Below are 20,206 nucleotides of genomic sequence, written 5' to 3'. Positions count from 1 at the left end.
CCGTGTCGCGTAGCCTTGCCGATGCAATGGAAAGCTAAAAAAGTCATGGCTCCTCCAGGCCTCCAAGTCAGGGGCTGTCACTCCGAGCCGCTCAACACCAAGCTTTCGCTCCATCATCATGGACACCTTTGTCCGGAAGATTCGAAATTTCTGGGCCCCCGTTGACATTGGGCGCGATATTCAGCATGTTCGGGTGAGTTCAGTCGTCTCTCGGCCTCCACCTCATGAGCTCTTTCTGATAGAATGGCATACAGGGCCGACAACGGCGAGAGCAGAGGGTTCTCCGCCTGCTCGACCGCATTGGCTTCAGTTGGCGCGTCTACTCGGTTGCCTTCCTGGGATTCCTTGCGTCCAGCTGGAGCTTGATCGCCACCGGAATTGTCTCGCCCGCCCTCTACTTCGTCTACCCACCCACGGGCCGCATGGGATCGACAGACGTTGTGCAAGTCCTCGACCTTGTCACCCTCACGGCCACCGTCTTGGGCATGATCATGTTTGGCCAGCTCGCCGACCTCTTTGGCCGCAAAGCCCTCTACGGCTTTGAGCTGCTGATCGTCTTGGCCGCCATCGGCGGTGCTGCCTTTTCCTCCGAGGGTTACATGGTCAAGGACCCGAGCTACCACAGCTCCATGGACATATATGCATCCCTGACCTGGTGGCGGTTTACTCTTGGCTTTGGCATCGGCGCCGAGTACCCCATGTCTGCAGTCATCGCGGCCGAGTTCTCGTCGACGGCCGGGCGCGGATCTCTCCTGGCCGCCGTGTTTCTGGCACAGCCCATCGGCCGCCTGCTCGCCTACGGCCTGGGGCTCGGCATCCTTCACGGGATGCAGGACGCCGTCATCGTCCCGGAACACTCAGACCAGAATTACATGCTCATCATGGATAAGTTCTGGCGTCTCGTGCTCGGCCTTGCCGGAATCCCGGCCATCTTCGCCATCGTCCTCCGCCTCTTCATCCCCGAGACGCCCCGTTTCTACTCGGCTGTTCAGCGGGACCTGGTCAAGGCTAAGGAGGCAGTACTCAAGGTCGGGTCGCGGTCGCCGAGTCTGGCGGCACCGGACATGGAGTCGCTGAGTTCCGATATGGACGGGGGCGAGGCAAGCGAACAGGAGCCGTGGCGGCGCAGGGCCTACGCCTACTTCTTCGGCAAGACACAGGGGTGGAAGCCGCTCCTGGCCGTCTCGCTGCAATGGCTGTTGCTCGTAAGCCAACGATTTCTCTTGTTAATGCAATACTCGGCTGACATTGACGGGTAGGATATCGTTTTCTACGGCACTGGTCTCGACAGCCCCGGCACGCTGGCCGCCCTGTGGCTGAACGAAGCGCCCAACAAGGCCTACGACACCATCGAGGGGTTTCATGTCTGGAAGGAGGACTACCGCTACCCAAACGCTACCATCGTCGAGACGCTCGAGAACAACCTGGTCCGGACCCTGCAGCTCTCGTCTATCGCCGCCGTCGTCGGCAGCATCGCCGTCATCTTCCTTGTCAACTACGTCAGCCGCAAGACGCACTACGTGTGGACCACGGCGGCGCTGACCATCCTCTTCGCCGTGACGGCCGTGTCCGTCTCGCAGACGTACGGAACCAGCGCCCACCTCACCAGCATGGTCTTTTACGCGCTGGGCCAGTTCATGTTCAACCTCGGCCCCAACACGCTGACCTTCATCCTGGCGGCCGAGTCTTTCCCGACCGAGTTCCGCGGCACGTGCTACGGCATCGCCGCCGCGGCCGGCAAGGTCGGCGCCATCATTGTGCGCCCCATCACCGAGAGGGTCGGCAAGAGCCAGGAAGGCCTCGTCGGCATGCTGTCAGCCTTCTCGGCCGTCCTGGCCCTGATGACCCTGCTCGCCTGGCTTGAGCCGTGCGGCATCGGCTTCCCGCGTGTGCAGGAGGAGAGGGACAAGGCCGCGGCGGCAGGCCCGTTCCCTGCGCGGTTGGCCAATCTCAGCTTGGAAGAGGCGGCGCCTTGGCCTTTGATGGACGACTCGGAGAGTGATCACATTGGACATGAGGGGGATGGCCAACAGCACGTCAATGGCGGCCTGGAAAAGGGCGGCGCGGGCGTGTCGGCGGGGACACTCGGGAATGGGGATTCGGCGCCTGTTTTCCGGCTGCCTGAGCCGTCTTGGGGCAGCGAGAACGAGATTCGTTAGTGGTGGCTGTTTACCGTATTTGTCAGTTCGGGTAACTACTTCATTATTGTCTGCATCGTTTCATACCTCACCTGCGTCAATGATAGCAGACGGTGAATGATTATTATGCGAGGCGAGACCCTCCGGCATACATGATATGTACCTAAGGTAGGTTTACATATATCTGTCAGGGGGCGGACATGGACCTCGATCTGTTACGGTATACCGAACAGGATCCAGAATTTCTTCCATGGGTCTTACAGCCTTGAATGAGGCAGGGCCAACACACATGCCGCGGCTATGTGTGCGGGGCCAAGGTTGGGTATATGCCGTACCAACACTCCCGATGCTGCCTGCGAATTGGTTTGAATTGCCTCCAAATCATCATGCAGACTCTGCACTGCCTCGGGCTAGGCGCTGTTTGGAAATTTGAAGGGATATGACCAACGTCCCTCTCATCTTTCAAGGGCAAAATACCAATTTCCTGGTTCCTCTCGAAGCAGAGAGAGGAACTAGACTTACACGATGGCCTCTCCGCGGACCTACTGAGACCTCTTAGAGCAATGTTGCAAGCCACGATGGCTCAGGCTGGAGCTCGCTTCTACATCGGATCTTGGAGGCCTGGCCCGGTAATCTAAGAACGTACGAGCGGGCAAAGTCCTTCCTAGAGACCTGCAGATATCTGGATGACTTTCTGCGCCGAGCATCAGAGACACTCATGTTTTGGTTTTTCCAGCGAAGGGAGGCATTTCTGAGACAGAGGACCATGGCCAAGTGGAACCCGCGTCATCTGGACGGTTACATCCTGTTGCCGGCTCTTTCGGGATTCGTCACAAGGAGCAAATGCTTCTTCGTCAGCCACGCTTCTGGCGCACCCAGGAGGAACCGGATCCGGGGGGCGAGTATCTTCGCCGTTTCCGGAGAGAGCTCGAGCCACAAGAATGGTCATACATTCGGGTCGATTGAACATGCCTACCCCAGCTTCCGCGGAACTGAGACCGAAGAGGCATACTTCCTACGCGGGCTACCAACCACTCCAGCCGTCATTCGGAACTGCGGATTCATCTAGTATCATCCGCCGTTTGAACCACGCCTGTAGATCTTGTACGAGATCGCAGAATACAGCCTTACCTGCTCCGGCAGCCCGTTCCTGCGAACCGAAGATATCAGGACGTTTGCGGGGCACGTTGACGAGATGTGCCAGGACGGGGTGGGCCAAACGCTCGATAAGTACGGATATTGATGCTCGTACGGCCCGTGACAAGGAGTTGTGGGTGGTGCCCCACATCCTTGGCAGACCGGATTGCCCCACGTCTGGAGCAGGGGTTTCAGCCCTGCCCACCAGAGCCATCACACATCCAGCAACACCACGGTATGAAATAACCTCCATTGATGATCCCCATCTTCTGCTGTCTCTGGTTGTACATCAGGAGTTCCTCACCTCCTAGCTAGAGCTTCTGGTTCTTTTGAAACAGTTGCTCGACGTCCATGGCCTAAGACACATAATAGATAAAATGACGTGTTACCCTACAGCAAGAGATTACTTGGTGTATACCGTCAGTGACCTCGTGAGGCTCCACAGTTATGAGGGGAAGTTGATTTTCAACCGAAAGCTTTACACTTTCACATTTTTCCCTACTTGGGTAAGCTTTCTACAGTAATATACCGTCTATAAAATCTTTGGCTCTCCTTCATGAAGACTTACCTTCTGAATAGAAAGATGATAAATGCTCAATCAAACTACCTTTGCAACCAGGATTGCCGGCAGGTTGTAGAGTGTGTGGGAAAAAGGAAAAGCTTTCTGAAGTGTGGCAGGTGTGAAACTGCAGAATATTGCGGGAAAGAACATCCAGATTGAGGACTGGAAGGGGCACAAGGCATCTTGTCATAGGATACCCGGCACGTGAAGCTGTCTCTCTTGAGATAGTGGGAGGAGCGGACGACATACCCCAAGGCACCCTCAAGACTGTCGGCAGGGCAGCAGGCACAGTCGTTCATGCCGCCAGTGAAAAGGCAGCCAGTGTGGTCCAAGCTGTGTTGAATACGCGGGCTGACAGCACTCAGGCTCTGGAGTATGGCAGTTGGAGACCAGGTATATTACTTGGCTCTTGCTCGCAGCTGACTTCGTCACCGCTGAATTCCAGATATATTTGGATAGGAAAAGAACACACAGAGAACATTATCCAAAGACAACTTGAAGATGACAACCCCTGGATCATTGTGCAGTCTCACACGGCTCCAGAGATACCTCATACCAGTACCTGAGTAACTCAGTGTGTTCGCGCAGTCTAATCCCACACTTTCGTCTCAAACTATGTCGCCTCTACTGACATCTGCACATTAGAACGCAGCGAACTTGGCACTCCGGCGGATAATCTTGCCATTGTTGCAGGTTGTGCCGGGGCCTACAGGTTGCGGGATTGCCGCACCGTGATTGCAAAGGCCGAAGGAGGTTGGGCTGAAGCAGACGACGGCGCCGTCGGGCGAGCAGGGCTGGCTGCCGGACGGACCGAGGCCGGAGCCGGCGCCCGATGTGGTGTTCGGGATAGGGGATATCTACGTAGCGAACATCAGACGACGGAGTGGAGGAGGTCGTTGCCGAGGTACTCACCGAGGTGCCGGTGATGGGTATGACAACCAGCGAGGCGCGTGTAGACGTACTGGAAATCGGCACCACAACCAGGGACTCAGTGCTCCGCCCACGAAGAGAAAGTGCCTCGCTATTGCCGCTGTCGCTGCCGCTGTCCCTTTCCAAAGCATTGTGCGTACGGCAGATTCCCAGCTCGCCCGGAAATCCGTAGATCAGAGGGACGGTATTGATGTTGTCGGAGCAGCTGCCATATCCCACCGCAACTCGGGAGTTGGCAGCATCGGGGTGGTTGTCCGTGAAGGCCTCAACTCCGGACAGGGGGTCGCCTCCATCCAGGCTGCCATCTGGGCGGTGGCAACAGCCGTCCCGGATATGGCAGCCTCTGATGTACAGAGCCCTGGCTGATGTGCGGATGGACCAAGCATTGTCCTGTTGCAGACAAACTGCATCAGCATGTCACCTCCTCGAGTTCTCCATCGGGATTGGAAAGGGAGTTTCTCACATTGCACCAATACACGCCCGTGTTCTCGCCGCAGCCGATCCGGTGACACCGCCCACCCTCAATTCTCCAGGTGCCTTTGAGAGCGCCGAGCCTGGTCAGGATTCTGCTGACCTCGTCCGAGTTGCCAGTGGCAATACCGCTGTCGGCTCCGCACAGTCTGAAGCCATTGTCAAGGCTCGTCCCCTGTCCGAGGTTGGCAATTTGCATGACCCATCCCGGATTCATGGCCAGAACTCTATCCCAGAGCTCCTGCAGTTAAGAAGTCAATGATACGTCGACAATACTGAGAAAACCTGGGACCTACATCAACATCCTTGACATCAATGATCACGTCCGGCTTATCAGACCATACCGGACCCTTCCAGCGAAGTAGGGAACCATCCCGTGTGGCGACCGCTGCGGCAGATGCAGCCTGACCGAGTTAGGTACCTGAGGTTTGTGACGGAAGATGCAGAGAAGGGTCTCACTCGGAGCGTCGCAGCAGCGGCAAGTAGCCGAGCTACAAAAGGGCTGAAGGCCATCCTAATAATTCGAATCCGAGAACGATGAATTGATCAAGAAAAGAGGCCACTGACGAGAAGAGCGGTTGCCCGGAGAATCGAACTCGACTGGACACAGACAGCGCTGACTTCCAGCGGAGTTGCTCCATCATCTTGAAGGAAAATATCAGATGTTTCTGCACAGTGACAGGGCTTGTAAGTGTGTATCGCGCAAAAAAGTTGGAAAGAAAGCAGAACAGGTAAATTTGGAATTTGTTTGCCCATCTGCCGACTATCAAAGAAACCTGCAGAACAAAACCTGTCTGATAGCACCAAAATACTACTGGCTGACACGACAAGCAAGTCAGGAGCTCAAAGACGCGGCGCAAACATTCACTGGGGCTGAAGATCGCGCTCGCACAAAAAACTGATGGCATCATACCGACGGGAACTTGATAGATTCCTCGAAAGCACGACATGTACCATGATTTTAACGGTCCCTGCTCAACGACGCCCAAATTCTATTTCCGTCTCGACAGTGACTGCTCGATCCCTCAATGACGCGTTCGGTCCAGCCACTTCAACTGCCCTCCATTTCACTCTGCCACTGCTCACTTGGTACTGGTCCGGTACTGTTATTCTGAGAGCAAAACTCTACTTCGCCGCCTCTCTGGCGTCCGGCGCCTCGCTCTTAGCCTTGAGCAGCTTCTTCGAACCGGTGTGATTGCATCCGGACTGGAAGCCGGGCATGCCGAACCCGTCGTAGTAGACCATGGCCACGATCGTGGGGGCGTAGCCCACATATCCCCAGCCCTGCTTGGTGGCCGCGCAGTCCCACTTCACCATGTAATCCATCATGTCGAGGATGTCGTCCCACGGTCAGAAACCCCGGGAGCACGTGTCCTGGTTGCGGATCGTGAGCCGGAACGAGTACCACGACCAGTTGACCTGCTGCATGGCTATTGTGGAAAAGCAAGCGTCAGCTACTTCTGTACATGTAATTATAGTGTCCCCGGAGATCCACATTCCTTTAGGCACAGACGTAGGGACGGAGCGAAGGAGAGAACTCGCAGCCGATCCAGTTCAATCCCAAGCGGTCGTAGCCCTGGAAGATGCTCTGGGCGTAGGCGAAGTCGTTGTAGTAGCCCTGGCGCTCGTTGGCGGTGACCAGTAATTCCAATCGAAGTAGCCGCCCTCGTCGGAGTCGCGCTTGGCCAGCAGCGGGCTGTTGCCGTCACAGGGCGACGTCCGGGTGAAGACGAGGTCGTCGACGCCCGGCGCGAGGATCGCCGAGGCGGGAATCGGCTCCGTCTGGTTCCAGTTCTGGGCCTCGCTTGCATTCACGGGCGCGGGCGCAGCGGCCACGGTGCTGCCGAGGGCAAGGAGGGTGGGGATGGAAGCGAGAATGCGCATTTTGGCCGGAGTGATGCAAAATTGGTCCGAGAGGGAATATGACTAAGGGGATTGTTGGTGTAATTGATGCGGATGAAGACCAGCCCAGGAAAGCTCGGCGGCCTTGATGATATTTATACGCAAAGATTCTGAGATTCAAGTTTCAACTTTCAAGTTCCCAACAGCCATCCACCAGCCTCATGGGACCAGAGAGACGAATCCACATCTACTTATACACCTTGATACCTGATCCACTGTAAAGTGTAAAGCTCTCAGTTCTCGCTTAGAGACGTCGTTGTCATGATTAGCCAACTCCCCTTCCGTCAAACCCATCGCACTGATTGAGAAGTTGTGAACAACGACACCAAGGCATGGAGGAGGTGAAAAATTGAGGGTTGCTGAACTGAGTAAACGCTCGCTGAACCACCCAGGTACACAACCTATCCACAATCGTTGACTGATGGCGAGCTCGGAGGTCCGTTCTTTCAGACATCAGAATGATTGTACGACCAAAATGCAACTCCTACTCCACCACGGTCGCCGCCGCTGCGGGCGCTCCCGCGATGGCTTCCAAGCATACGGTCATGGCGAGCATCAGTTAGCGTGAACACAGGCGCCCCTTTTTGCCGGTGGGGTGGTACAAACTACGAAGATTGACAAGCGGGCAGGCCGTCGGAGGATTTCCGCCTTTCCAGTTTTCTGCGACTAAGCAATGGGAGCAGAGAGCCCAAAGCAACGCGGAGCCGGGTTTGGTGGTGAGGAAGTCGGCCAGGTTTCCAGGTTTCCAAGTTTCCTTGGTTTCGAAGATGTGGATGGGGCCTGGGACCCGGGTGTAGAAAGTTTTGAGGGATGTGATAGTGTTGCGCTTCGCGTCCCGATGGTTGGACGGGAGAGAGTGAATCGGCCACGGGAGGCACGAGGAGCGGACAAGGCAGGGCCCAATTGACTAAAGTGAAGGTACCTGAGGGCTAGAAATTTGAAAAGGTCGGCGTCTGAACACAGATCTGAACCAGCAGTCTTCACCGGTTTAGTCCGCGACCACCTACTTGTTGAGATTGTTGGTCAGTGCTAGAGGCTAGAAGTTACCGGTACTGTGACGTTTAGACTTTCTTTCGATTACTGGAAGCTCCCTCAACGTCGTCGCCAAGAACCAAGACAGTAATTAATGCCCTCCTTGAGTGTTCCCAACAATGTCCCTTGTAATGCACCTGGACGACATGGAAGGTGGGAGGCTGTACACCCAAGTCGAGTCGATTTCAGGTGAGGAACTATGAACGAAGTTTAAGGGTGGAAGCCTTGCAAGGAACATACAAACCTGTTGCTTTTGGTCCGTGTTACAGAATGCGCAGTGCCACGAGCGAATTGGAAGTCTTAATCAATCAAGTTCGTACGGACGTGACTGTATCAGGGGATCTGGATACCCAGACTGAGGCTGAGGCCCTGAATCATGCAGTGTCCTACTGCAACTTTCCTTCCGCCTCGCACCCCTAGTGTGGCCAAACAGGCTGCTGGATAAGGGATCTTAGGTAGGTAACTTATAAGGGACATTGGTCCGCATTTGCCACCGTCGTGTGACATGAGAATGATGAGGTGATTCTGTCCCAGTGTTCGCATGCCCATTGGGGTGAGCGATAAAAACAGGGCCGTGCCCTCAGCGACCGGAAATATGCACCCCTATCCACGTATCGTATCGTCAGGGCATTGTGACTGCAGGCCGACAGTAGGCACTTGCACACGGGCAATCTAGCGATCTAAATGAATAAAAAGTGAGCTGTGATGCGGCCTTGGCTATCTGTCTATCTATCTATCTGTCTGTGCCAGGAGCTCGTGATTATCGGCCACCGCGCCGCATGCCGTCCCTCCTAACTATCGGCTCTGAGAGCTTCCCGAGTCTTCCTGTTGGCTCGGAGCCGCTTGCAATAAAGGTCCAAAGAGCAGTTAGACTGCCGTTGTTCGGCGCCGACAAAGTGCATCGCGGATTCCTCGCTTATCCGCCGTGCCCGGGCAACTCGCCGGATCTCCCGGATAACTTCGAGCCGTAAGGAATACCACTGCACTTCGGCCTGGCGGCCGGCCCGCCACCGACACCCCCACCGGCGGTCTAGTGCCATGATCGAAGGTCCGCCCCGGAGGCCAACGGTCCACTCACGCCATAGGTCCCTCACGGTCTTGACGTCCCGGCTCATGCGATGTCTTGGCGGATCTGCCCCTGCCTCTGCTTCTGCCTCTGCCTCAAGGCCGTGGTCCTCCGCCGAACCGGCTATCCCCGGGCTTACGGAGCGGCTTGCTGACAACGGTGCTGAACGACGAAGACTCCCCTCCACAACTAACTCGCCGAGCCTTCGGGGCAACGGAATGAGAGGGGTATAGGCCGGGACCGGAGCTGGCGCTGGCGTCGGTGTCGAGGCCGGTTTGAGCTGAAAGACGCTCTCGGCAAGGAAGGTCTGGAAGGAAGACTGATAAGCACCGGCGAGCTGTTCTTTTGCCGTACGGATCTCGGCCGTCAGAGCCGCCGAAAGCTCAGTTATCTGCGCCTCGCGCCGGGCATCGGCTGTTTTGAGGTAGTCCGTGAGGACCGGCAAAGCTTGCGTCAAGATGGCCAACTGACTGGGCTGTTCGTCTTCCTCCATCAACGCCATCACCCGGCTTGCATACGGCGTGTAATCTTCATGCTGAAATACCGGGTGACTCCATACCACACATTCCGGGAATCGGCGCATCAGGAATACCGAGTCCTGTAGGATAACCTCCCGGAGGTAGAACAACAAGGCTGTGAAGCCGGCCGCCGCTAAATCGTTTACCTGCCCCGGTTCTGGACCGAACTTGCCGGCCCACTTGTTCAGGTCCGGCCAGATCAGCTGCAACAGTGAATCCGGAGGTGATATCCGCGCCCGGCGTATCTCAAAGCAACCCATCTGCGCCGGGTGACCGGCCATGGTCCGCATGAATTTCCGGGGCAGCGAATTCAGGTAACAGCCGATCATTTGCTCCTGGTTCCACCGGCCTGCGCGCCGAATCTGTGCTTCGCTTATGCCCTTCAACTCGGCTGTCTTGGCTCCGGAGCTTCGGCCGACGTGGGTCTTCTTGTTCGACTGGATGCCGGCGTACGTGAATGCCTTGATAACCCAGTCCCGTTGGCTGTTGTATGCGAACTCCGAAGTGGGACTAGCGTCGGTGCTCTTCAACAGCCGAATGTCGTACCATTGGGCCCGGTTCTGGAAGTCCGGGAACGGCTCGTCGCCGAGGTCCCAGCGAAGAAGCAGGTAAAAGGCCACGGCACCGAGTAAGCAAATAAGCGGGTCACGGTTCCGAAGTGCGCCGGCAGTTTCCAAGCGGCCATGCTGGGTTTGCTTCCCGGCCCGCGTGGTTATGATAAGCGGCATGCACCGACTGGGACCCTCCCCGGCGAACTCGAATGTGAAAAGGTCTGAGATCTCAAGGGCTCGGCGGTCGCCTCCGCGGGTAAGCATATAGTGGCCCAGAAGCAAGTCGACCAAGGTCCGAAGGTGGCACTCAGCCGATTGTGCCGTGTGGCCCCATAGTTCGCCGGCAATCCGCTTCAAATCCTCCTCGGAATACCCGTCAAGAAGCGTGTCTCGGCCCTTGTCGGCGTAGAGGGCTTTCTGCCGTTCCGCATCCCGGCGCTGCAAGGATTTGATGTACTCCCGCGCGTTGTCCTCCCGCGACGAGGGGTGGCTGTTCTTACCGAGAGCCTTCTGTGAGCGGTACAGGTCGGTAACCGCCGTTATATACGACCGGACTGATCGCCACGAAAGCCGAGTCTCCGAAAGGGGGGCGTCTTCAGCGGCCTTCCGGCTTCGCAACCGCAGCGGCCGATCGACGACTTCCTCGACAAGGAAAAGAAGGAGCTTATCCTCTGTTACCGTCTCGCCGTCTTGGTACTGCTTCCGCTGGCAAAACCGTCGGAATTCTCTCTGCTTCGGCTCGTAAGCGGACGTTGTATTCTTCGGGCGGGCCGCCCGGATCATTGAGAGGACATTCTGCGAGTTGGCGCGTAGCTCAGCGTTGTTGACAATGGCGCGGTCCACGTGTTGGCTGCGTGCAGCGGCTGAGGGCGGCGCCGGCGCCGTGAGCGGCTCCTTTTGGCTGGCCAAGAGTTGTTCCACAACGGGAGGCAAGGCCACGGTGATCAAGCGGTCGTCGGCCGTAGCCGGCACCGGCGCCGGCGCTCGTCGCTTTCGGGGAGCCATGACGGGGACAAAGGAGGAGAGTGCCAGCAGCCTTTCTTCGCTACCGTGCCGGGAAGAATGAAAGGTCGCGGAAGAAGGTTGGTTGGCCGCTGTGGCGGAAAAGGCTGGGCGCGCGCAAGGCGCTGAAGATGCCGCATGGCTAGCGGTAATAGTGCCGTAATGCCCTGTAAGCCGATGGGTATTACGGGGGGCTTGCCGCGAATCAGCGGGGGAGTCAGCGAAAAACGTACAAATCCGTAGATATTCCAAAACAACTACGGAGCCAGGTATCGGCATTGCGTAGATATCCGTGCATCTCGGCGGCAGAGGGGTGTGGGGGTTAGGGTTCGGCGCAGCGCACGCATCAGCGAGCCGCTGACTGGCACTCAGCGGGGCCGTGAATACCACCTGCCATCAAGGCCGGCTACATCAAAGTGCGGAATGCTTGCGCAATCGCTCCAGCCCTGGGCCACGAGTGGCTCTGGGCCGACACGGCATGCATCGACAAGACGAGCTCGGCTGAGCACTCCGAGGCCATCAACTCCATGCACGCCTGGTGCCGTGATTCTGTCGAGTGTCTGGTCTATCTCTCTGGTGTCGAGCACCTGGTCGACGAAGAGACTCTGTGCCCAGGACGGCCTGAAATTACTGGCTCGCGCTGGTTCACGCGCGGCTGGACTCTGCAAGAGCTTTTGGCACCCATCAACCTGACATTTTACTGTTGGAACCTGCAGGGCGACGACCGCTGTGATATGCGCTGGAAGAAGCTATTCCCAGTCAAAGCAGTGGATTGAATCTCTAAGGTGATAAAAGTGATTGATTGACCATGCTGTTGATGGGCATGGGAGAGGACTAAGTATGTAAGGAAGAGGGGTTGCGGTGCTGGCACCAATCAACCACCGAGGTCCGTTGAATGCAGCCATCAAGGCGGCTTCGTTCCGACATTTACGATCGACAATAACGACGCCCCGGCACGAAACTTGATTACGCCGAGGCCATCTTAAGTTCAACAGGTATCCTAGCCTACATTTTCACATCCCAGTCCGTCCAGACAAACAGAATCACGGTATTGAATCGAAGTGTTGCCTAGCGCATGTCGTGGATGCCCCGCCGGCAAACCACGCGTATCGAGCATATGGCCTACTGTGTGCTTGGCCTGTTCGTCAAGGCTTCGGATGGGAACTGTCTCCCGCCTCCATGTACATGGTTTGGAGAGACCGTCTCCCTACTCCGTCGCTAGTTCTTGGGCTCTCTATTCGTTTCACCAACACGCTGAACCGCTAGACAACTCATTGTTATTCTGGACGCGAGGTTTGGATTAGCCCGGGGCTCATATTGCAATTCCCTCGCTATCACGCTGGGGGATCCAGCACGGAGTGGACGTTACCCCAATATGCATCTCGAACCATGCATTTTCGATTCTGTACCAATCTTCCGACACTGAAAGCGGCTGATTTATTTCTGGCCAGACGGCCGGACAGCAACGAGGCCCGCAGACGACCTTGACCACCAGCACGAGACTCTGTTCCAAGACAAAACCCTAAGGAGACACGACGGCCTCAACAGAGCGAAGAGTTCACTGTTGATTCAGATTCGAACCGGGGCCATAGGCCTTCGGGCTTTCTTATTCGAAAGGAGAGTCCCAGAGGTACTGACGCCTATATGCGAGTGTGGAGAGGGGCGAGAGACTGTCGAACACCTTGTGATGTGGTGCTTGGCCCCACCGTTGACTCGAAGATGGGAGAGAGCCGAGATCAGAACGCGAAGGGACTTTTATTCTGTCCTACAGGGAATCAGTCCCAAAGCTGCACGGCTAACGGGGAGGATCCTGGACTGGCTGATGGACTCGGGGAAACTGCCGATGTACAGTCTGGCCAGGAGGCTGGAGCTGGAGCTCGCAGTCTAATACCCTTTCCTTCGAAGGCCAAGAGGCCTTCCCACTTTGTATTTGCAGGATCGCACACTGATCGTTTCCTTGATTGTCGATATGGGTTTTTCACCCGGCCCACGAGGGCGCGGTTTTCCTGTATAGTAAGTTGTTGAAGGTCCGGCAAGCCCAAGGGCACAGCGGTGTAGGAATAATAATAATATTTCTGGCCACGCAGGGAGACGATCATCGACTTTGGAATAGGCCCTCGCGAAGTCGACTTCCACGGTCTCGCCTTACGACTTCTCCAGATGAATATGGATTGTTTCTGACCCTCGAACATCCGATTTAGGCACTCGGAGCACAGCCCAGTTCCTGACTCGCTGCCGCAGCGAGCCTCGTTACGTTTCTAACCCATGCCGCCGCTTGGAAGGAGATTCCCGCCGCACCTGGCGAGCCTCTTACTTAGATCCGCTCAACCGCAGTAGTTCTTTGCGTGTCGACTAGGCCTGGATACCAACGCCAGAGGATACACCCGAAAATGGTGTCCCAGATCTCGCGCTTATATTCACATTGTCAATCGTGAAGGTGCATGAGAGAGACATGCTAAAAAGAATCGTCGGGTTTGGAGACGGCATCGAAATCCAAGTCAAATGGCATCCCAAGCCACAGATCTAATCGCCTACCGCCCCAATGGTGGCCAGCGACTGAATATCGACAGCTGGCTGGACCATGATCCGCGTCTGGGAGAAGCTTTGGACTAGGAATGAGGCGCATTCCCCGGGCAGCCGACGGGAACTGTAATGACGATTGGCTAGAAGAATGTTTGAGACTTGGAACTGCAAGCCCAAGGGAAAAGATGCTGTGCGCGTCGGTCGCTGCGATGTGGGATATCCACTTGTTCCAAGAGACTCGGATGGGTTTGATAGATCTGCGAGCCGTCCCTGGCGACTTGCGGGGCGGTGAGGCGAGGGTCTAAACTTGTCTGAATTTAGTGTACGATGATCCGAAGGGCTCAAATTTTGATATTCTGGGTCTTCCCAACCTGTCAGGTATCCCAAGATCTTGGGTTGCACGTGGCCTTGTCAAGAGCCGCAAGATGATGACGCCAACGTTCCAGATGCCTCGGCGCCGTCGGAATGTCGAAGTTGGTCATTGAAAGAAGCTGTAGGTCGTTGATGTGAAGGAAGTGGAGGCATTTGTGAGGCAGAAGGTGTTACACTTGGAGCAGCTCGAGGCCGACATTGTGAATTCGAGGCAATCGGTTGGCCAAGTGGCTCGTTGACAGTCAAGAGCGACAAACTGTCGCGCGACGTATTATCGCTCAGCCCCAAGGTCTTCTGGCCGATAACCGGGGCAATGTGTATTTCTCCTAGGCTAGGCGGCGTGGAACTACTGTAATTCACTCGAGGCATTCGTAGCGCTCCTAGAGTGCAACACTGGAGTTCCATCTGTAGGATCGCCTGGCGGATGTCAAAATGCCTGCCGAGGGGCGTCCAAAGGTAGAAGCGGGGCTGTCCTGGAAAGCACCCGCAGCGTTGGAGCTTGGGCCACCTCAACGAGGGAGCTATCTGAGAGGTGTGAGCTGGAAACATTTCTGCAATCGCTGCTCATTAACCCAAGAAATCACAGCATTCATCCTTTTTTAGCTGCATTGAATAGTGCACTGACACTTCATTGGGCGAACCCCAGCTTTCTAAATCAGGGCAATCAATCCCAGCAGTCGACAGTTCCTCCACCCACAATGAGCCGAGTAACCCCTCGCCGGTCGCGACACCGGCACCAGGCTAGCAACAGCGGAGCGCGCCAGGCGGCCGCCTCCGACTACGACTCCGACGCCGCCCAGCACCTCGAGAGTCGCGAGGCGACGAACCCGCAGCCTGCGCGCGATAACACCGAGCTCAGCCTGCGCGTGCTTCGCCGCTACCAGCCCAGCATCCGCTCCATCCTGGCCATCGCCGCCAACGCTGTCGCCTACACCTTTCTCGAGTCAACACAAGGGTGGGAAAAGCACGGCGCAGAGGGTACCCTGTTCGTCTGCGAGCAGGAGCCCATCGTCGCGCCCACTGGCCAGGTGCTACCGCGCGTGTGCGTGTTTGTGCTCAACCGCCGGAGCATGGAGAACCTCGAAGTGGATCTGCTGCGCGTCACGGATTGTGAGGTGGTCGGGGAGCTTATTGTCTTTCGACTAGAGGATGACGTCGCCGGGAATAATCACCAGGGCGAGGAGGCGGGAGCTGGGAAAAAGGTTTTGGGCCTTTGGATCCATGCGGACGAGAGCAACACGCGGGAAGTCCACGCCAGCTTGATTCTGGGTGCCTGGCAGCAGAGTCGGCAGACCTTGGAGGTGTGTGCTCAGGCGGCGACGGCAGGGCAATTGGACAGCGGCGCGTTTGCGCCCGAGGAGGCCGGGGCCGATTCCGCGGCAGGGAAGCGACTCAGCATGACGGAGCTGTTTGGGAAGAAGAACGGCGCGTGATGGGCGGCGGGAAGAACAGTGACCGAGATTTGGGGGCAGCAAACCGAGTCTTCCTCTGCCCGCCACAGTGTCCGTTGTTCGACGTTTGCACTGTGCTCGCGATTCAAGCTTGCTTTGGTCACTCATCAACCGTCTCAGATCCTCGCCCTTTTCATGCTCGAAGATGACTCCCGCTATGGCTACAGGAGGCGACGCCACACGAGACGCAAATCACTCGACCGCCAGCGACAACGTTGTTGGCCCGGCTTTGGAGAACCAAATCTCTCTCGTGTCGTCATTCGAAAAATGGCTAGCCCAGAGAACGGAAGCCAATGCTAAGCACAACAGCATTATTGCCAAGGTGCAAGAACGGCTGAACAGCTACAAACGGTGGCTTCTTGAAGCTCAGAAGGCACAAGAGAATGTGTCAGAGAATACCGACCTCTGGGCCATGAATGCGCGCGTCCGGCGTGAGAGCGATGGTGCGCCAGTCATCGTCGTCACCGGACCAGGCGCCGATGAGCCAATTGAGGTGGCGCCCAAGGACGAGAAAGAGCTTGAGTATCTCATTAATGTACGTAGCGACTTTTGACAATGAGAAGCATGCTTGTTACACCCGCTGATCAGTTGTGCTTTTCAAACAGGACGGTTTCCTGGGCTACATGATCAAGATCGTACGCAGCCATTATTAGATTCCGCGCAGCAGTGAACTAACTCGCTCAACCCAGTGCCACGCATTTGCCAAAGCCCAAGGCACCATGCAATCGCTGCTTCGGACGGCAAACGAGGTGGAGCAGGAAAGATTGCTGCTCAGGTACGAAGCCTCCCGTCCAGCAGTATTGCAAGTTTGTTGGCTAATAATCTGAACAAGCCAACCACCTGAGGTTACAGTCAATACATACATCCGCCGTCTCCAAAAATACAACGATATCAAGGATATCGGTGAACAGCTCATCGGCCTCGTCGCTGAAAATCGAGGGATTCCTGTACGGACGCTGTACGAGAACGGGGAATACGGCGTTGGTATGCCGAGGTAGGAGGGGTCTTGATACCAGTGCAGTATCTGAAAGGTGTTGGCTTCATTACCTCATCGAGCAAGGTGCACAACTGCTGGGAAGACCGAACCAGTCTCGGGCAAAGCCCAGGTTGGGTGTATTTTGGGGCATTGCTTATGAGCCGACACGCCTCGCTTGTGCATGCGAGCTACCTTAGGTCGGTACTATACCATTTCCTTTAGCGCTCCCTTAGATCTCCCTCCTCCCAGGCAGCCTTCATCGCCCCACTGGGGCATGTCTTCAAGTCCCGCGAAACGATCCATGGAGGGAACACATAGGGGCGCACAAACGCTCGCCACTGAGGCTTGAACGAGGTGCGGCCGCTCCCGAGCCGGTAATGCGAGACGATAGTGATGACACAGTATGAAATCTCCCTCCGAGTGTCGATGAGCCGTTTCGTTACTCTTGATAAGCATTTCCGCTCCACCATGGTGACCTAGTCGGTGAGGCAGTGCGTGCACGACTCAACCGTGTCTCGGCATGGCACGAAGGCTTCCTTCGATGGAGGAGCTCGGCCGCGGCGGAGGGCTGCGGCAGGGGCCCAGAGGTCGCTCTAAAGCCTCCCGTCCCGACATGGGGCCAGAGCCCGTAGCGGTACGTGTCGACGGCCTTCCTCATGGCCCAGTCGGTGAGAGTGCGCCTGACGGAGAGATACAGCTCGTCGCCGAGTATCCGTGCCGACCACTGCTCCTTCCAGCGGACGGGGTCTGCTGAGGTCGTCTTGAACTGGAATTTGTCCAGGGACAGGCCGTGCCACGGACCGTGAAAGTGGCGGTTCATGGCGAGATGGAGGTGCGAGTAGCTCACCGACACCCAGCGTCCGTGCAAATCCACCTGGCTGGGGCAGCGGTCGTGGCTGGCACCTCTCGGCAGGAACTCCAAGCGGTGCAGGATGGAGCAGACCTAACGATACCACCGTGGGTACCCCAGATCTTTCTCCAGGAGAAGCTGCAAAGCCATGCGTCCTGTCTTGTCAAGCCTCACTACCGCGATGGGTAACACGAGGTTGTGCAGGCTTTTGCATGTCAGGTAGAGCGCCACGGCTGAGACCGGCTGTAAGTGGCTTTCACAGAGGTCGAGGAGGATGTCAAGTGGTAGTGCGCCCGAAGGGCGATGGCCTGGCTTCGTTGTGATGGATGGATGGATGGAATTTATTTCGCCCGGAGGCGCGAAGCCTAAAGGGCCTTGGCACGCTAACTACATCCGATTCGTTGACGTTCAACCATCAACTCGTACAAGCCCTCTACTCTCTCCCCTTTTCTCACGCCACCTGTTGCCTCTTGACTTAGTTTAGCAGATCGACTTGGAGGCTGCGTTCTCCAAGTGTTCAGCGTCCTATCTTCAGCAGCTAAAGCGGGATCTGCTGGCTGAGGCTGTGTAGTGTTAGTGGAGCTCCGCTACTGTGATTGTCCCAATCTTCGTCGTTCCTCGTCAAGATCCAATCTCCCTGTCGCCATTGCGTACTTGATCGTTGCCCGGACTGCTTTCATGTCTGGCGACCACATCTTTGGATCCGATGGTGCTTTCCCTCCCAGGTAGAATGAGAGGCTCCCTCGTCTTGCCACTGTGCATTGCAACATGTCCTCCCTCAGAGCTTCCCATCTCACGCATCGCAATAGAAAATGTTCCACGGTTTCCCTCGCTCGGTTGCAAGGACAAAGGTCTGACTCGACCGCTCCGATTCGGCTTAGAAAGCCGTTCAGCCTCGCCATTCCTGTTCGGAGTTGTGCCAAGATACAGGCCTCTTCTTTGTGACGTCGTCTTGTAAGCCATGGAAGGAAGCGGGAGACATGAGTTCGGCCAATCAAATGCTGACTTTTGTTCAGACGTTGGGGACCAGTCGGTCTGGGTCGGATTCATTTGCGGAGTGGAGCGGCGCACGAACGACCAGCTTGAATGAGTCAAGGGGCAGCTGCAATGAACCGAAAAGGACCTGGTGCTGAGAAGCGGACAACTTTGCTAACTTGTAATGAACGTCCGAGGGCTGCATGGCCTGACCCTGTGCAACGTATTCGTGACGTAAAGACACACAGCAACACATCCATTACCAACCTCAAGGCCCTCCAGTCCATACCTAGGTCATTGCGCGTTCATCATAACCTCGCCCTACCCTCTAACTCGACAAGCAGATCCACTCTGCTTGTCTAACCCGTCCTGCAGGCAACGAAGTCACCCGAGCTCGTCCCGGTGTGCGTGATGAGGGCATCCAACGCCCCGCGCGAATCGAAAATGATACGGTCTGGTCCCGGCGAGCCCCCGGTATAGACCCTGTAACTCGACATGATGGGGAACTCATACCACAGCCCGGAGGTGGGGAAGTCGAAGCCCTCGTAGTTATTGTAGCGATGGGGGTAGTTGTCTGCTCTAGTTGGTCAACATTCATGCGGTAAGCATGGGTGAGGAGCAGAAAGAAGGCTAACTGATGTCGTCGCCGCTCTGCTGCAGCGAATAACCCTTGCTCAAGGCTGCTTGGACGTGAGTGGTTTGGTAGCAGACGCTGCCGCATGTCCAGGCGCAGGCGCGGGCTTCGACTTGGCCTTCAGCTTCGGGTTCGGCGGGCAGAGGTGCAGCCGATACCGAGAGCAGGGCGAACAGAGCTGGAATGAGCTGGGAGTTGTTAGTGCGGATTTCCGATGTTTGCTTGGGCGTGGAAACATGAAGGAGGCAGTCTCACCTTGACCATTTTGGTTGACAGGGTAGACCGGTAGAAAAAGGGAGCACAGGTTTGAGGCTGCTACAACTTGTGAGGTGCTCCCCGTTTATATGACCATGACTTTGAATTGGAACGGAAGGATGTGGTTGCTGGAGACTGTCCAAGAATGGAAGGTTCTTGGGACGCCGATCTCCCACGCTCCGGTGAGTGTCATCGAGCGCTCTATCACCGATGATACCTCGGTGGCCTTGTAGGAAGCTTATCCGTGCGAACTTTCATGCCGAACGTTCCTCGCAAGGTCGGACATCTTTTTCTCCTTCATCTTACCGTGAGCTCCGCTAGCGTCCTCTGACCGGTCGCGCCGAGTGAGCTGTGCCTGCCCTTGAGGTTCGAAACACAAAAAGCCATTTCAATCATCGAAGCGCCTTCTACCACGAGTGAGTTCTCTGGCATTGATTGGGCCAAGACGTGACGCTCTCCCCAGCGGAGTACTTGCCGATCGGTAAAAGAGTGTCGCTCAGTCGGCGAATCACCGCCGACAAGCTGGTGGGGGCCGAGAGCTGCCCCTTACGGAGCCGCTTTCCCAACCGGGAAGCTAAAGTTGGGTTCCGAATGTAACGGTCTCAGGTAGTATCTTGCAACTAGCTGATGACGACTCTACGAGTACACTGAACTTGGAGAAGAAAAGGAGAGACGACAGACTCTGGTAGCTCGCAAGCATACTTATCCTCGTCGGCGCGCTGGTCTGAGCGCGTTGCTAGAAGGTTCGGTGTGCTGTGGGGCGAGTGGGAATAGCCTCATCAGGGGTCTTGGTATTGGCCGAGAGTCGCCGAGGCTCGCACCGGGCCCAGCCCGTTACAATACCCCCCTCCTCCCCTTCTT

At 56.4% G+C, this 20,206-nt stretch overlaps 7 protein-coding genes across 7 annotated transcripts; 3 read left to right on the top strand and 4 right to left on the bottom strand.

Annotated features, from left to right (window-relative positions):
• Positions 1 to 118: 118 nt before the first annotated feature.
• N657DRAFT_684620 (MFS general substrate transporter) lies at positions 119 to 2,159 on the top strand (the record flags this gene model as incomplete). Its single annotated transcript, XM_062796697.1, has 3 exons — positions 119 to 193; positions 255 to 1,205; positions 1,260 to 2,159. 3 exons carry the CDS (start codon positions 119 to 121, stop codon positions 2,157 to 2,159), a joined length of 1,926 nt encoding a protein of 641 aa, XP_062642936.1.
• Positions 2,160 to 4,908: 2,749 nt separating this feature from the next.
• On the bottom strand, positions 4,909 to 5,600 carry N657DRAFT_547000 (uncharacterized protein; the record flags this gene model as incomplete). The annotated part of the gene is made up of 3 exons (XM_062787861.1): positions 4,909 to 5,157; positions 5,231 to 5,479; positions 5,535 to 5,600. Coding segments are annotated over 3 exons (564 nt in total), but the record flags the coding sequence as incomplete, so codon positions are not given.
• A 763-nt stretch (positions 5,601 to 6,363) lies between these two features.
• Positions 6,364 to 7,122, bottom strand: N657DRAFT_637460 (uncharacterized protein; the record flags this gene model as incomplete). Its single annotated transcript, XM_062791509.1, has 3 exons — positions 6,364 to 6,522; positions 6,587 to 6,668; positions 6,878 to 7,122. The coding sequence occupies 3 exons, from the start codon at positions 7,120 to 7,122 to the stop codon at positions 6,364 to 6,366; spliced, it is 486 nt and encodes a 161-aa protein (XP_062642934.1).
• Positions 7,123 to 11,722: 4,600 nt separating this feature from the next.
• Positions 11,723 to 12,085, top strand: N657DRAFT_582263 (uncharacterized protein; the record flags this gene model as incomplete). The annotated part of the gene is made up of 1 exon (XM_062789599.1): positions 11,723 to 12,085. A coding segment is annotated over one exon (363 nt), but the record flags the coding sequence as incomplete, so codon positions are not given.
• Positions 12,086 to 14,902: 2,817 nt separating this feature from the next.
• Positions 14,903 to 16,653, top strand: N657DRAFT_582133 (PH domain-like protein; the record flags this gene model as incomplete). Its single annotated transcript, XM_062789588.1, has 5 exons — positions 14,903 to 15,633; positions 15,746 to 16,190; positions 16,261 to 16,290; positions 16,345 to 16,430; positions 16,488 to 16,653. 5 exons carry the CDS (start codon positions 14,903 to 14,905, stop codon positions 16,651 to 16,653), a joined length of 1,458 nt encoding a protein of 485 aa, XP_062642932.1.
• On the bottom strand, positions 16,398 to 17,137 carry N657DRAFT_650420 (uncharacterized protein). The gene has a single exon (XM_062793937.1). The coding sequence runs from the start codon at positions 17,099 to 17,101 to the stop codon at positions 16,850 to 16,852; it is 252 nt and encodes an 83-aa protein (XP_062642931.1). The 5' UTR covers positions 17,102 to 17,137; the 3' UTR covers positions 16,398 to 16,849.
• A 1,678-nt stretch (positions 17,138 to 18,815) lies between these two features.
• Positions 18,816 to 19,354, bottom strand: N657DRAFT_684613 (ribonuclease-domain-containing protein; the record flags this gene model as incomplete). Its single annotated transcript, XM_062796696.1, has 3 exons — positions 18,816 to 19,030; positions 19,092 to 19,278; positions 19,346 to 19,354. 3 exons carry the CDS (start codon positions 19,352 to 19,354, stop codon positions 18,816 to 18,818), a joined length of 411 nt encoding a protein of 136 aa, XP_062642930.1.
• Between the last annotated feature and the right edge of the window lie 852 nt (positions 19,355 to 20,206).

This window comes from Parathielavia appendiculata, assembly GCF_033297405.1.
Source record: "Parathielavia appendiculata strain CBS 731.68 unplaced genomic scaffold N657scaffold_30, whole genome shotgun sequence".
Taxonomy (NCBI): domain Eukaryota; kingdom Fungi; phylum Ascomycota; class Sordariomycetes; order Sordariales; family Chaetomiaceae; genus Parathielavia; species Parathielavia appendiculata.
The sequence above is the reverse complement of the archived record's forward strand: the minus strand, read 5'-3'. Positions and strand labels throughout refer to the sequence as shown.